At 45.4% G+C, this 12,864-nt stretch overlaps 1 protein-coding gene across 1 annotated transcript; it reads right to left on the reverse strand.

Annotated features, from left to right (window-relative positions):
• Positions 1-262: 262 nt before the first annotated feature.
• PPT1 (palmitoyl-protein thioesterase 1) lies at positions 263-11,061 on the reverse strand. Its single transcript, XM_074976134.1, has 9 exons — positions 10,944-11,061; positions 8,655-8,764; positions 7,282-7,409; positions 6,642-6,712; positions 5,432-5,534; positions 5,258-5,348; positions 3,076-3,174; positions 2,164-2,235; positions 263-1,102 (listed from the first exon to the last, which is right to left on the reverse strand). Exons 1-9 carry the CDS (start codon positions 11,053-11,055, stop codon positions 980-982), a joined length of 909 nt encoding a protein of 302 aa, XP_074832235.1. The 5' UTR covers positions 11,056-11,061; the 3' UTR covers positions 263-979.
• Positions 11,062-12,864: the final 1,803 nt, after the last annotated feature.

Consider the following 12,864-nt stretch of genomic DNA (forward strand, 5'->3'; position numbering starts at 1 on the left):
GCTTCCTTGCTGACCTAATAACATGCCTCCGGTTGCTGGGAATGCAGATTTCCCCACGCGTCTGTTCCATGAGCTCTCTGTCAGTGGGCAGATCAGAATTGTGTGGTGGAGCAAAACTCAGTCCAGGACCAAAGAAGATGTAGAAAGAACTGACTGTCATAGCACTACTTTTTTTTTTCGAATTGTGCAGCTGCTAGCTCCCAGCTCCCATGCTGAGGAATGGACTCAGTCACTTGTAGGGCAATCACAAGTTATCCCTTAGTTCGTTAGACAGAAAATGTTCTTTATTAAAGAGTATCAACATTGAACCAGTGCAAAATAGAAGTTAGTCAACCAAGAACTTTCAAACCTCTAAAAACCATTGTAAACTTAATCCATAACCAGGCCTATCCACCAGCTGTGTAGCCCTGTCTTCTCCCCTAGTCCTACAACCATGCATCCTTAAATCTAAGCAGTGGCGCTTCTCACGGAGTCTTACCTAAATTAGTTATGCTTGGTTAATATTAACTTATGTATCCTGATAAAGGGACAGGGCATGTGGTTAGAACAGAACTCTAATAAAACTGAAACTATGCGGTCTAAGTGGCTCAGCTGTTAAACTATGCCCAGCATGTGACAGGTGCAATTATATTGGCCTATTTGTACATTTTTCAAACTTGCTAACATGGCACCCTAGTCTGGACTGGGGCCCTATGTTATAGCATACATCATGTAAACCTCCTGAAAGTTAATCAGTGCCACTTTTAATGTGCTCTCTGGCAATATCTGGCAGACCAGTATGCCCTTCAATACTTGTTTAGCTCAGATCCCATACTGCAGCAGACATACAAAGGGTGCACTGTTAGTGGCAGCTTAGTTTGTTAGCTACAGTAATGGGATCCCTGTTAGAACTTGACAGGGAACCCTTGTCAGCCTTGTTCCACAAGCTGGGTCTGAAGGAAATTGCCTTCCCTGATCAGGTGGCTGACCCACAGCAGCTTCAGTGTAGGAAGGGAATGATGTTTGCAAGGAACCACTCTTCCGAAAAGCGAAGGTGATCTCCTTCCACAGAGAGGAATACCAGCTTTCCTGCCTTGTCCATCTGCTGCAGCCCCAGCTGATCCTAAGAGACAAGGAGACCATCCTGTAAGTAGGGTATATAAGAGGCTTAAATAACTTCCAAAGCACCTTGTCTGTGACTTTCATGGGAACTTGGGTGGTTTGCAGTGTTGATAGCCACACTAGTCCCAGGATATTAGAAAGGCAACTTGCATGAAAGAAGCAAGTTTTAGAGCTATGCGCAGACCGGAAGAGCTCTGTGTAGCTCCTAAGCTTGTCTCTTCCACCAGCAAACGTTGATCCAATGAAAGATATTACCTCATCCACCTTTGCTTTCTAATGGGGACTTAGGTTCAGATTAAAAACCTTAGACCAGTTTACCCTCCATGCTGAGTGACACTGAAAATATTTAAACATTAGTTCAGTCTCAGAGTGCATCCCATTTAACGTTAGGAGGAAAAGGTTAAGTGACACACACACCAGTAACAATGGATTTCAGACCCATGCCCTCCTGTGCTTTTCATTCTACCATCACCACATTGTCTAAAACTAGTGTGGATCCCAATGTGTTTTCCATTAGGCTCCAGTGAGCGAAGTACACGCACCAGGGATGTTAAATATGCCCTCATCCAGTGCTATCTGGCTGGTTCCAAAGGCCTAGCTTTGCTCTGAAGAACAGAGCCAACATGCTGCGTTACCTCCAGCTGAGAGTAGACTACAGAGGCTAGTGCAGGTGTTAAGGAACTAGCTTATACTTTGAGACTGGAGTTCAGTTCCCTGTTCTGCCACAGGCTCCTAGAGGATGCTGTGGTATTTGGGCTCCACAGTTCCCAATCTATTTGATGGGAAGATAAGCACACGTTTCTTGTGGTTACTAGCAGATCCAGCCTTTCCCCTCCACAGTCCACATACAAAATGTGATCTCTTTAAGGAGACAGAAGCTGGATGGTGGAACTTGGCCAAAGGTTCCTGGGGACAGTTTAAGCTATTTACAGGGGAGACACAGTTGCCAAGTCTCTGTGAATTAAACACTGGCAGGTGATGAAACTTCCAGGCATACAGCCAACCAAATTTGGCAACTCTATGGAAACAAGAGAGTCTTCTAGAGACGAGCCAGCTAGTTACCTGTGTGTACAGTGAGGTCTCCTGCAATGGTATGGTCTCCTTGGCTTGCCCACTTCTGTAAAATCCAAACCACTATAGAAAAAAGATAAGAGCTGTTGTACAAATGAGCATATTCCACATCTCATCTGGGCAGATTAGTCTCACTGAGGAAGAGATGGAGTTGTAGCTGGAGTGCCTTCCACCTGAACCCACTAATGAACCCTTCAGACTGAATTCACAAGGCCCCATTTTTCATCCCTGCAATTAGCAGTGCATGTCCCCGACCTGTATAATCCGATCTACACCAAGGGATGTTTCAGTTATGTCCATATGAAAAAAACCCTGTCAGCACATGTAAGAAAATAAGTCTGCAGAATGTAAAAACATTCTTAATTGGTATATTTCAACATTTAATGAGATGGATGAGCCTGAAACCCAGTAATCAATGGTACTGCATCCCTCCTTATGTAATTTCATGCCACCCTAGGAGTGCCTGTACTCCTCATCTAGATCATGAGATATTTGAGCAGCTCTCCTTAGACCATAGCTATCCAAGCTGTCATTGCCAATCAGTTTGCCTGGTCTCCAACCAGCAGTTCTAACAGATCTGGATCTGCACCGGGACTTTTTGTTGCAAGGATCCTGTTTGAAGAATCCCTCTCTGAGGATGATCCTCTATGCCCACTTACAATGTTTTTTTGGAGCATCCTGAATGCACTGAGACCCTTTTCTGATTTTCTTTTGCCCCATTTGTTTGTGAAGCTGGCTTGGTCTACACAGTGGATTACACAGTTTTGGTCTGTGCTTAGATTTACAGCATCTTGGATTTCTATTGAAAACAGAGCACCGTTCAGAAAACTAAATGACAAAGACATTAGCAAATGCAAACTCCTGTCCACTGCTTTATCCCAAATGCCTGGAAGAGTTTCTCACCTCTGAGGCTGGAGGGTCTACCATGGTGTCATTGAGAAATTTCACCATCACAAATTTTTTCAAAGCCATCAAGTTTTTCTTGTAGGTCTCGTTGATGCCCTGAGAAAGATGTCAGAACAAAAACAATGGCTCTTTGTCAGAAAGAAAGCAGTTTGGAGTCTTGCTGAGATGGGGGCAGCTGCAAATGACAGGTGCCACGTTTGTTACAAAGTGAAGTTGAGCTGTTGCTCTGAGTACATCACACTCCTGACCCTGCCACTGCAGTGCCTGCCTCCCTCCCCACTGGGGAACAGGCAGCCCTGATCTCAGCTAGGGCAAGTCAGGGTAGAGGCATAAGACAATGTTAGGAATATGTCACTGAGAACCAGGAACGCCCACATTGTAATCCCAGCAATTACACTATTTTCCTATGATTGTTGCTTATTCCCATCTTATAGATGGGAAACATCCCTCCCTCTCGCACTGAGTGTCAATTAAAAATTGATGATTAAAAGAATTAAAAACTTAAATTGGATTTTTTTAAAAATCAATAGAGTACTAAATTTCTCATTTAGAAATAATTTAGTTAAATCTCACCATCAACATGCTACACAAACTTAATCTCAAAAAGTGAATTAATAGCTCTAGTCTAGCCAGCCTAACTACCAGCTCCTCCTCCTTGAAAGTTCTGGGCTTTCAATTTCTGTTTCTCTGCAATGTGTGCAAAAAAAAGACAAGCTGGATAGGACTGACTTTGTTCCTGTAATTACATGGTTGGTGGACCTTGGACAAGCACAGCAGAGGAGGTAGTTAAGACACTCTCTTAAAGACAGAGACAATATGCAGGAAAGGATGGAGGCAGCATAGAAATGAACAGCGGAGTGGACTGGAAAAGAAAAGGGAAGACATTCAACCCACACAGCTTCCTAAATTCCCCCATGCTTTTGCCACAGAAAAATTGTCATGGCTTCTGGACGTAAGAGAAATGCCAGCTGAGAATATTTGAAGCAATTAGTTCCCTAGGTAAAAAAGGAGTTTTTGTTAAGTGTAAGCAGTGCAAGAATGAAACACTGGGAGAAAATATGGATATAACTGATTGGATCAACTGGTTAGTAACTTCACTTTGCAATGCACCATTCTTTAACTCTGTCTTTGCCTTTCAGAATAAGTGTGATTTGATATGTAAATTCCCAATATGTTTGCTGTGTTGAATGTTGCTAGAAAAAAGTCTAACTTAGCTAAGCCTTATAGCTTGTTTAATGAGTTAACTAGGTTTAGAATTTATCACTCAAGCATACAGTGCAGAAAGCTGCAGAGAGAGAAATCTAGAGTTAAAAGTTGCAACCAAGTATCATTTTCTTATTTTATATTACAGAATACATGCCCCTTATTTTGGAACGTCATGGCCACAGTCCATAACGGTGATCCCATAAGGCTACTGCCTATTTTTACTTCAGCATAACTCAGCTTTTCCAAAGGAAACACATTCTATACTTGTTTTCTGGGAGGGGAAAAAAAACTTCACCATGGGTACATCTACACTAGCCAAAAACAGGTGGCCGCGGCACTTCGAAATTGACGCAGCTCGTCCAGACAGGGCTCCTTTTCGAAAGGACCCCGGCTATTTCCAAGTCCCTTTATTCCTATGTATTTCAGCACTTCATTAGTAAGCATTTGCATGGCCATTTCGAAGTTTTTGGCCAGTGTAGAGACGGCCCATAAGTGCCAGTGAGTTCAATGAGGCTTATTCCAAAATTAAGTGCACGCTAAGCACAGTGACTCAGCTTGTTTGATAGCTTGATTTAAATCAGTTTTTGGAGGGGAGAGGGGGGATAATTTAAATCAATCCACCCTGGTTTATGAGAATTAACTGGTTACTACAAGGTGGTTTGACAAGGGAGAGCTACGTAAATTGTGATTTTTTCATCCTGAGATGACAGGTGCTATACTGTGGAGTGGCTGCTGTGCAGAGCCACATGCAGAAGTATCTGCAGCAGCTCTGGGAACTGTATCAGGCAGACCAGGATGCTCTGCGTTGGCCAGCCCTACCTCACAAAGGAAAGCCCCAGTAAAACAGTTAAATGTGAAAGATGTCAGCTGTGAAAATAGCAAAAAAAAAAAAACTATCTCCACCATCCCAACAATCCTGCACTCCTTATTAAGGAGTCCAGCTGAGTGCTGTAAGCACAACATCAGCCCTTACCTTCTCCTGATTAATATCAGCCAGGAAGATGCTGTTTTTCCGGTACTCATCCTCCTTCATGGGGTCGTGCCAGTATTCTGCCTGTACCAGGCTGGATGGGAGAGAGAATGAAGCTCATAAGGACCAAAGGGGGCATCTCACAGTCCACGCAGGCCCCTGCCCAACCATACGCACCGCTCCTGAACAGCCTGCGTGTAGACGCCAAGGTCCAGCATCTTTCGGATCCAGTCACAGATGCGGGAAGTCTCACCGGGGCAGTGAGGAAAGCCATACACACCTAGGGCAGCAAGATGTGCATCTCCATTCAACAGGAAGCCCCAAAAGCTACTAAATTGCAACCACTAAGAAAGAACATCCTACTCTTGATGCAGAGACTGGAGTTACTCCAGGGAATGCAGTGGTTTCTAATCCTAGAACCCAGTGAGTCCCAAAGTGTGGCACGTGTACCAGTGGTGGTCCATGAAAGGATTTCAAGGGGCACACAGCAGAAAATAAATGACGAAACATCAGGAAATAAGCACTGGAGTGGCACTGGGAGAGAGCGTACAAAATGTTTTAAGTTTAGAAAACACTGCTCTAACCTGTTACAGACAGCCTGGCCCCAAGGCACTATTAGGTGGAGAGAACGGATAATGTTCTTTAGCTGATCAGCAGAGGGCATTGTTAAAGAGAAGAGGGTTACACAGATATATGGAAAGGCCACCTGGAAATACTACTCCTGTCTTGGATTTCTCACAAACAGATGTTTCCCCTGGTGCTCAACCATTTTCTTGTCTTAAATTTCATCCCCTTATAACTTGATTTACCTCCTTGTACCAGCCAGAATAATTATCCTTTTAATTTTAATACTTCAGCTACTGATAACTTCAGGTCTCTGTCACCCAATCACTGTCTGCAACCTTAAGCAAGTTTAGTTTTGGGGGAGCACCTACCCCAAGATCAGTCTAGTGCACTCTGCAGTCCAGTATGTGCTCCAACAGCCACTTCTGAGATAGGCAGAAGTGAGCTACTTGGCTAATTGGATAGTCACATACACTAGGGGGGCGATTCCTTCCTGGCCCCTGATGCAGCCAGTTCGCATCCTGAAGAACAACATCTGTAGGTCCCCTATTTTAGCCTAGAACCACTTTAACAGGAGTAATATCAGTCAGTGAACCTAACTTGAGATCAGCCCAGAAGACAAGCCCTGGCTTAGTGATCAAATCCCATCAGGATTCAGGCAAAAGCATCATGTTTATTTCAAAGTCAAAAAGAGGCTTTTGTGGGGGCCAGGGGGAAGAGATGCTGTTTTATCCCTCCAGCTGCTCCCTTGCCCTTCACTATGTGTGTATTTAAGTAGCGAGCCCGATTCTTGGCGGAGTTTAGAAATGAAAGAGGGCTTTACCTTGGTGCTGCCCTCCAATGGAAATCAAATTGAACATTGCAGGAGAAGGACATCTCTGTGCCACTGCCCTCCTAGGGAAAAGAGACAGGGTTAGCCTCTCCCCTCCTACACAGCTACTAGTCTGTTTGTGTATAACACTATAAACAACAAAAACAACGAGAAGTCCTGTGGCATCTTATAGACTAACATATATTGGAGCATAAGCTTTTGTGGGCAAAGGCCCACTTTGTCAGATGCATAGGTATCTCGTTTTTTGCAGATAACAGATTAACATAGCTACCCCCCTGGCAGTGTGAACAACCATATCCAACCTCTGCCTCTGACCACCTTTAGATTTGTTACTTAGATACTTTTGAAAGCATTATCCTAAGTCCCATCAATGTGGCTCGATGCCTCAGTTTCCCCAGCTGAAGAACTCTTATCTGTGTTACAAGGCTGTAGTGAGGTTAGTTTACAATTGTACAGTGCTTATGAGACTCATAAAAATACAGCATTTAAAAAAAAATACAACCCTTGAGAGCAGAGAACTCTTATTTACTACTTTGACCCCATGGGAAAATGGGAGGGGGGAATGTTGGTGGCGGGGGGTTGGGGAGATTCCCAAAATATTTGCTTAAAATAAATCTAACTGTAAGCTTACAGGAACTGGCCTCCCTGGGAGAATCCCATAGAATTGTAGCCTCCTTGTAAGTGGGGGTCTTTTGCAAGCTGGTCACACACCAGCTTCACTTGTTGGTTCACGTTCATGAAGTAGCTGTTCTCCATATCCTGGGAATAAACCAGAGGAATAGGTGAGCAAAATTATCTGTCGGGGTGTATGGTTTCATTTTAATTTTGTTCTTCAGAGGGACTAAGATGTGTCTGTTGGGGAAAGAAGTCATAGACCTTAAATTCCATGAGTTGCAGGTAGAGCCCTACCAAATTCACAGCCACGAAAAACGTGTAGCAGATCATGAAATCTGGTCTTTTGTGTACTTCTACCATATATTAATTAGATTACGTGGGAGAGAGCGCATTTCTGAAACTGGGGATTCTGACCCAAAAGCTGGCTGTGGGAGGAAGGGTATTGCAAGGTTATTATGGGGGGTGGGGGGGGCTGAGAGATTTCCACCCTTATTGCTGTGCTGCTGCCCTCAGAGCTGGGCCATTGGAGAGTGGTGGCTGCTGGCTGAGGGCCCAGTTCTGAAAGCAACAATGTAGAAGGTACAAAAACCATGACCCCCTCTCCTCACAGCCTACTTTTGGGTCATGGCCCCTATAGTTACAAATCCCTGAAATTAAGATTTCAGTATCTGAAATAATGAGATTCACTATTTTTAAAATTCTCTGTGTATGAAACCGATAGGATCCTAGTTATAGGTAGACCCCGATTTTATTAGACTTCCTAACCTCTCAACCCAATAGTAAATCATCATGTACATCCCAGCATTATGAAAGTTTGAATTCTTCCTGGATTTCCACCAAGGTTTTCCTGCACCCTCTGTGAATCCAGGTAAGAAGACACATCAGCCATTGTTGTGACAGCTATTACTTGGAACCACACTCTAATACACAGATAGTAACATAAGACTCTTAGTTCTATATAGCACAGTCAGCAATACAGATATATATACAGGAGTCAGGCTATATGCTTGTTATGCTAGTAAAATTAAGTATAAAAAGAATGTAAATCAAGGTGCATGTTTAACCTAATAAATAGGAAGAGACAAGTATTTCCCTTAAAAAGCAGGGTATCTCATCACACAGCTAGTATCCATAAAGGATCCAAAATGCTGACTATTGGATGTCAGTAGTTTTTTTCTACGTGTGATTAATTCTAATCAATTTCTCCATGACAAAAATGTTCAACAGAGTAACAATATAATAGTAAATGCTCTGCCTGCATCTTTATGGATCTACATCAAAAGCAGAAACTGCAAATTATTTATGACATCTTACCAGTCTGCATGTGATCACTGACCAGTAAACACTCAATGGAAGCAGAAACTTTATATAGAACAACAACAACTTTACCTCTAACAAGTTTTTTCCAATCTCTAGGGACAGAACGTATATTCCTGGTATTTTGTTTTCCACTATTTTTTTAATGTATCCCATACTTTCAGGGTTACAGCAGCTGTCTCCTGCAAAAAGGGCAAAGGAAATTCCCATCAAATATAGCCAAACAATCACACAATGGATGGCTGAGATGCTGAAAACAAAATTTACAACCACACCCAGGGAAATCAGCAAATTCAAACAACAAAGCAGCAAATTTTCCGGCTTGATGCACAAAGCCTCCTCTGTAAATGGATCCTTTGAATGCACTTCCTGGTTTCCAGCCTGTGGTGGCTTCCTTTCACCCTCTTGCTAATGACAAGTTCATGACACTGATTTAGACTATCAAAATATTACAGCTAGCATGAAGCTTGAAATTCTCAGCCAGCGTTCTATGCTTTTCTTTTCTGCCCATCCTTATGGGAAGTCTTTGCTGCAGTGCTGTAAATTTTGACTGACCAACATTTGATACAAAACTGTAAGTCTATACACAATGCTACAGCACTCACAACCCTTGCATAGTGTGTGGTAGAGTGGTCCAAGTTTAGGATTGGGTGCTAGGAACTCCTATATTTTAATTGAGCATGTCAGAGAGAGAGAGAGAGAAGCTATTTAAAGTTATTTTTTATCCATTTATATTTTCATAGTTGCGCAAAATTGGGGGCAGATCTAGGCAACTGGAGAGGGTCAGGTCAGACAGTTAACAACAAATACTGAGACTCTACAAGTTAAAGAGTTACAGCCATTAATGCAAACTGTCAATATCACATGTCAAAATATACCAGATAAATATCCTTAAATATCTAACAACTTCCTAAGCAGCATTTCTTACTTTGCATATCTGTAAATTTTAGTCATCCACTATGGAAAGTTTTTTTCACCAGTCTGTACACAGCCAGTGAAACTGGCACCTACAGATATTTATCAATAAAAATTTAGTCCTTCCCAACCTAATTTTTATCCAGGCTCTTACACTGCCTTTCTCAAATGCCGTGACTCAGGTTCACTGGGCCCAACTCTCCCAACCTGCCAATAGGGCTAATATGTAGAGAATGTTGTAAGGACTGAACTCTATTTGGAAAAGCAATAAGCATTATTACTGTTATTAGACTGAACTATCCTTTATATTGCTTATCATCTCAGACAATAAAAAAAATGCAGGCAATATGATCAAATGGAGAGGGCATTAAACAGGGAGCCTAGACTTTCCAGCTGTATCTGGGAACTGCTGGGTAATGTTGGACAAGCTACATCATCTCTGTGCCTCCATATCAGGGATAATGATACTTGTAAGTGACCTAGCAAAGTGATTGTTTAAACTCCGAGTGGTGCTATCAAAACTTAACCATGTTAAAACTGGTTTGTGAAATGTGGTGCAACTGCAAACAAAAAGAAAGCAAGTGACAACATTACTGGATCACAATGATGTTTAAACATAAATCATAACATAGACAGGGCCTGAAATAGAAGATAAGTGAGTAGGGAATTTGGCCAAAGAGTGTCAGGCTTCAGAGAAGCCACCCTGATCCTGCACTCCCAGGCCAACTTCCCACACACATCCATCACCACTTTGCCCCTCTCCATGTTCCACTTTCAACAAGGAAAGGGTATTCTCTGCACTGTGCTTTCCCCCTCCTGGCAGTCCAATGAGAATCATGTGATTTCCCCCGTTATTGTAGACTATCCAAAACGTGGCGAAAAGTCCCTAGGGCAGGAAGCACAGCTTCTTGTTTAAACCTGTCTTGTTGTGCAGGCAGGCTCACAGACTGCTTTCATCCTCCCCCCGCATGTCAGAGCAGAGATCTCGCGGTCTGTCAGTATAAGCAGGCTTTGCACACGGGCTGCAACCCAGCAGCTCGGATTGAGGAACTGAGGTCTAGCGGAAGAGCAGTAAAAAGCCCCGTTCACAGGCTGCTCAGGAGGCCCTTCCTGTTCCCACCCGCCCTGTAGGGAAGCACAAGGTCCTCCCTGCGGCACGGGTGGGGAGGTTGGCCAGATAAGGCCCCCAGCCCCTCCCTTTGCGGTCCTGGGGCTGACAGTATCAGACTGACCCCCCCCACACACCACTTCCGTCGTGCTCCTGGGGCTGACCCCTGCCCACACCAACCCCCACCCCTCTCTCTGTGCTCCTGGGGCTGACCGCCCCCCCCACGCCCTCCGCCCCCTGTAGTGCTGGATGGGCGACAGCAGGCCTGCAAGCCGCCCCCGGGCAGCCCCTCCCCCTGCTCGGCTCGGCTCGGCTCGGCTCGGCTCGGCTGCGCTCACCCATCCCGTGCCAGATGACCAGGGGCACCGGGCCCGCGCGCCGCCCGGAGCAGCACCCGCAGCCCAGCAAGCAGGAGAGCAGCGCCACCGGCAGGAGCCAGAGCAGCGCCATCTTGGATTGTCACATGACCCGGCCAGCCGATGGGCGGGGCTGTGCTGCCGGGGGTGGGCGGGGCCGACGGCAGGAGGCTGGTGGGGGAGGGGCGCTCTGGACTGAGGAGATGACGCAGGGCGGGAGGTCAGAGGAGGTGGTGGGAACGATGGGGATCAGGGTGACAGAGCCATGGAGGGAGGAGGCAGCAAAGGTCACAGAGGTCATGGAGGATGGAGATGGTGGGGGGTGCTCTGAGGGTCACAGTGGCGGGGGGGGGCAATGGGGGTGGAGGATCCAGGAGGAGTGGGGGCTGCAGAAATTACAGGGGGTGGTGGAGGAAAGGAGGGATGATAGAGCCATGAGAATGAGAGCTGTGGGGGGCCTCAGGGGTTGTTCAGGCAGGCAGTGGGGATCAGGGGTGATAGAGCCATGGAAATAGGGGCGGTGGGAGGGGGGTTCAGGAGTTGAAGAGGCAGTGGGGATCGGGGGTGATAGAGCCATGGAAATAGGGGCGGTGGGAGGGGGGTTCAGGAGTTGAAGAGGCAGTGGGGATCGGGGGTGATAGAGCCATGGAAATAGGGGCGGTGGGAGGGGGGTTCAAGAGTTGAAGAGGCAGTGGGGATCGGGGGTGATAGAGCCATGTGGCAAAACGGATGCATAAATTGGGAAGGAAGGGATGATGGAGCAATGGGGAGAAGAGGTTGTGGGGGTCACAAGGGATATGAGGGGCAGTGGAGATCAGGATGATACAGCCATGGGGAGAGGAGGCTGCAGGGGCCATGGGGATGGGACAGAGATTCTTCTCTGGGTGACTTGGCAGCAAGATACGAGAAAGCACCCAGCCAGGATGAGGGGCTGTCTTTGATTTCGGAGTGATGGTTCCCCAGGAGAAGAGGGGCAAAGACCAGTCCCTGAGTAAACAGACATGCAATGGAGGGCACCTACAGAAGAGTAAAGAGGCCATTGAGAGATTGCTGGGATTCTAGCACCAATGCAGGCCAGGCTCGGTATCCCATTGCATGGACTATTTCCACCACCGTGTGAGAGGGTGAACCATCTGCTGATTTAGACGTATGTTCATTAAAAACACTTCTCCTCCGGTGCAAGTGTCCTGCAAAAACAGCAACCCGCTAGCCACCACTCATCTGCAAGAGGGAGTGTCTTGTGCATCAGAAATAGGGGGAGTCGCTGAGTTCCAATCAGCGACACCTGTGCAAATGTTTTGGTAGCCCTGGGGTTGCACAGGCATCTCTGAGTCCAGCATGTGGCCAGCAGAGTCTCTGTTAGTCATCCCAGTCCGTGGCTATGATTGAATGTCTGCAGGGAGAGTGCTAACGGAGAAGGTTCTATTTTCTCATAATCTGTTTTCACACCTAAAGGCTACTTGAATAGTAACAGAGAGAAAGCCGTGCTAGTCTATATACGATCAAAACAAAAAATCAGTCAAGTAGCACTTTAAAGACCAACAAAATAGTTTATTAGGTTATGAGCTTTCATGGGACAGACCCACTTCTTCAGATCATAGCCTCAATATTTAAGGCACAGAGAACCAAAGACAGTAATCAAGGTTGACAAATCAGAAAAAAATGATCAAGGTGAGCAAATCAGAGAGTAGAGGGGCAGGGAGGGGGGTTCAGTCTGCTTTGGAAAGAGAAACTGCTGAACTCTTTTTCATATTCAAATTTGACACATTAACATGTAGTTTGAACTGGGATGCAAATTTTCTGAGACATTATAGGTGCTCTTTTGCATACTTGGCTTAACCTAATTCTTGACTCCCCCCCACCCCCTGCTCTCTGATTTGCTCACCTTGATCATATTTTTCTG

This window comes from Carettochelys insculpta, chromosome 24 (assembly GCF_033958435.1).
Source record: "Carettochelys insculpta isolate YL-2023 chromosome 24, ASM3395843v1, whole genome shotgun sequence".
Taxonomy (NCBI): Eukaryota; Metazoa; Chordata; order Testudines; family Carettochelyidae; genus Carettochelys; species Carettochelys insculpta.

Coding starts and splice junctions, on each gene's coding strand:
- PPT1 (XM_074976134.1), bottom strand. CDS start 11,055: ATGGCGCTGCTCTGGCTCCTGCCGGTGGCGCTGCTCTCCTGCTTGCTG. Junction 8,765..10,943: donor GGTCATCTGGCACGGGATGG/GTGAGCGCAGCC, acceptor CCCTTTTTGCAG/GAGACAGCTGCTGTAACCCT. Junction 6,713..7,281: donor TCCCAGGGAGGCCAGTTCCT/GTAAGCTTACAG, acceptor TCTTTTCCCTAG/GAGGGCAGTGGCACAGAGAT.